General features: G+C 37.2%; 1 protein-coding gene across 2 annotated transcripts in view; it reads left to right on the plus strand.

The window, feature by feature from the left end:
• The window catches only part of LOC137982628 (tauropine dehydrogenase-like), a 15,678-nt gene extending 14,073 nt beyond the window's left edge, over nt 1-1,605 (plus strand). For both annotated transcript variants that reach the window (XM_068829754.1, XM_068829753.1), the window contains exon 4: nt 1-1,605. This exon is cut by the window's left edge and continues 198 nt beyond it. In XM_068829754.1, coding sequence (XP_068685855.1) covers nt 1-180 — 180 coding nt within the window. In that variant the 3' untranslated portion in view covers nt 181-1,605.
• Nucleotides 1,606-3,619: the final 2,014 nt, after the last annotated feature.

Genomic DNA, 3,619 nt, shown 5'->3' on the forward strand with positions numbered 1-3,619 from the left:
ATCCGGGGTATTGCTGAAATTGTGGGAACTGAGACGCCAAACATTGACAAGGTGCTTTCATGGAGTCAGGAGAAAATGGGCAAAGAATATCTGGTGAATTTAAAGTTGCAAGGAAAAGATATCGCCACATCTCGAGCACCACAGAGATATGGACTCTCCACTCTGGAATCTATCTTATAAGAAATTTTTCGCCGCGATGTTGTAGCTAAGGACAAAATTATGTGATCCGGCCATTCCGCAAACGTAACGCAACATAAGGGATCGGAAATGATTTCTGGTAAATTTATTGAGTCAAGTTATTTCCATGGTACACCCCGCTCCCCCCCCGCTCCCCCCCGCTCCCGAACGTTTACGTAGTAAGATGTTATGGTGTACTGTGTCAAAGGCTTTCTTTAAATCTATAAAGACACTACCATTACGTTTACCAGCATCCATATTGGTAAGCCCAAAGGTTTACTGCACTTATCAAAGCTGTACAGGCGTTGAATGATTTGGTCTAAATCCAGATTGAGAGTCTGTGAAAAGATTTCTTGCTTTCTGAGTATGCATTACCCTCTCTATAATTTTTGATATGGCAGGTAGAATAGAAATCAGTCTATAGTTGCTTGGAATATTTCTTTCATCGGGCTTAAAAATAGGATGTACTTTTGCCTTTTTCCAATTATCAGGAAATATTCCAGTCTCCAACACTTAATTTATAATATCACATATAGAATTTGAGATGTATGGACTACAAAGCTTTAGAAGTCTGATAGAAATATTATCCAATCCGCAACTTACCGAGGGTTTGAGTTTAGTGATCAGGCTGTGAATGTACCCTTCACTTACAGGGCGAAAATAAAAATTTCAGTCAGCTCTATTTAAATAGTCCTCTGGTTGAAAAGCAGCGTCTGGAATACAAGATCATGCCAGTTTACTACCTAGGGAACAAAAGTGGTTATTCGTTTGCTCAGCTATATCTTGCTTTTCTGTAAAATCTTTGCCCTCATAGTTCATTTATAACTGTTACTTTACAATTGCGTCCCAGGGATCTATTTATTACCTTCCAAGTTTCTTTAAGATGACCACTATGCTTCTTAATGGTCTCATTGAAGAAGTTAGTCCTGGCTTCCCTATTACTAGCGTTTACGTCGTTCCGTGCCTTTTTATAATCATTCCACATTTGATGAGAATTCTGCTTGACTGCTTGCTTTTTTAGAAAATCACGCTTTCTCATCTTCTGCCTCAGTTCGGATGATATCCACGGTGAAGATTTACTTTTCACTTTTCTTTTCCTTATCGGGGAATGTTTATTCGCAATTTCCGGAAACAGAGATTTCCAAACTAACCACATTTCGTTTGGGTCATCCAAAAGAGAAGCAAGATGGAAAGGTGTCTCTTTTATGTCATCAATGAAGGCATCACTATCAAAATTTTTAAATTGTCGAGATTCAATTACCTTTGGATCAGTTTTGGGCGTATTATGTTTATGAATAGCATAGATAAGACTGTGGTCAGAAATACCAACGTGTAAGACCCATGATTTGTTATGATATCTGGTTTGTTAGTGAATATGTGATCGATCAGTTTTCTAGTAGTAGTAGTGATTCTCGTTGGCTGATCTATTAATTGAATGTATTGGTACGTTTCAGTAATAAACTTCAAGTGTTCAATATTGCGGTCAGGCGTTTGCGGTAATAGATTACAGTTAGTATCACCTACAATCATACTCTCCTTATCTTCTTCATCAAGTTTTAGCAGGTAGGATTCAAACTTGTCAAAGATTCAACCTTCGAGTCTGGAGGTCTATACCAAGTTGTCAGCAAGAATGGCCTGGACTTGGGCTTTTTAATTTCAACCGTCAAAATTTCTAAATGTTCGTGAGAGGAGGGGTCTTGTCTGTTTACGTAATTCAAGGATTTTCTTATGTACAAAGCTACACCACCACCATTTCTATTCCTATCGCGGCGGAGTATATCGTATCCCTCAATGTCTACCTGGCTATCGGGAATTGTTTTATCCAATTTCGTTTCCTTCAATCCAAGTATGTCAATTGTTTTATCTTCCATGAAAACACACAATTCGTCATGATGGCAAGTTAGGCTACAGATATTAAGAGAAGCAATTTTAAATCCCCTCGTTTTTGGTAAAGTAGGGAAGTTAGGGCTTAAGTTAGATAAATGTAAGATGTAATGACTTGTCATTCTTCTTACTTGGTTCACGTAATTGTTCCACATCGTGATACGGTCCGATGGTTTGCGTACTTAGTTTAGTGCTTACCATAAGTGCCAGCTAACAACTGGATTATAGCTTAGAGACTGCAGATTTTATACAACCATCTCTTGACGGAGCACCCTTCACCTTGGTTTTTAAGCAAGAATGAGGCATCTTTTTTTCAAAATTCAGTCCAATGTATCACAGCACAATTGAGCGGACAATGCCTAAACAAAATTGCTTAAGAAAATTCTATTCGGCTTGAGCTTCGCATTGCCCAAAGGATTTAATTATTTTTTATTCCACTTTGATTATTATCAGAGCAGAATTGAGCAGACAAGGCGTAAACAAACTTTCTCAAGAAAATTCCATTCAGCTTGAGGTTCGCATTGCCCACAGGATTCAATTCGCTTTCATTTTACCCTTATTTTTATCAGAGCACAATTGAGCAGACCGTGCCTAAACTAAGTGCTCGAGAAGATGCTGTTTAGCTCCGGATTTGCATTGATGACGGCCCAGATGGTACAAGAAGTACTTACCTTTTATTGCCCTTTGAGAAGCTTAACGTCTGGCTCAGTCTGACCAATCTGACAAAAAAAATATGAATAATAATAATTATTATAGTGGGCATAGTTCCATTGGTCTGGGTAAAGGTCACACAGATATTAGTTTTCCATACGAATAATAATATCGGTAGTTACTTGCCAATGAGAGATTCCGCATTAGTACGAGTAAACGTACAGTCCCATCCTACAGTCAAGGTTGTCAGCCGGACGGCAGTGCTTTCCCAAGGGTAAAGGGTAAAGTGTAACGGGTAAAGGCCTAGTGTTTATCTTACAAAATTTAGTATTTTAATCTCCTTAATTTTTCACAACCTGAGCCGTGACTTAAGAATTACCACAAGCGATATTACCTTGTTGCTCTGATTTCATCTTCGTCTTTCAAGTTCCTTAAAAGTTATTATTATTATTATTATTATTATTATTATTATTATTATCATTATCATTATCATTGTCATTGTCATTGTCATTGTCATTGTCATTGTTATTGTTATTGTTATTGTTATTGTTATTATTATCATTATTATTATTATTATTATTATTATTATTATTATTATTATTATCTTGTTTTCGCACATTGGATTTCCAATGGAACTTCAGTACTCCAGGAAGCTTGGTGACAACAAGTCTCCTCAAACTTCTAGACCTTCCTAAGAATCCTTGCCGTGTTCAGAATAACACTTTTCTGAAGCTCGTCTATCTTGGTCTCTGTACCAATATTCTCTAGTCTCCTCTTTAAATCCTTTGGAACTGTTCCAAATGTTCCGATTACAATAGGAATTACCATTGTTTTCATTTTCCATAACTTCTTCAATTCTCTTGCTAGATCCTGGTATTTTACTACCTTCTCGACTTCTTTCTCCTCA

Source organism: Montipora foliosa, chromosome 13 (genome assembly GCF_036669935.1).
Source record: "Montipora foliosa isolate CH-2021 chromosome 13, ASM3666993v2, whole genome shotgun sequence".
Taxonomy (NCBI): domain Eukaryota; kingdom Metazoa; phylum Cnidaria; class Anthozoa; order Scleractinia; family Acroporidae; genus Montipora; species Montipora foliosa.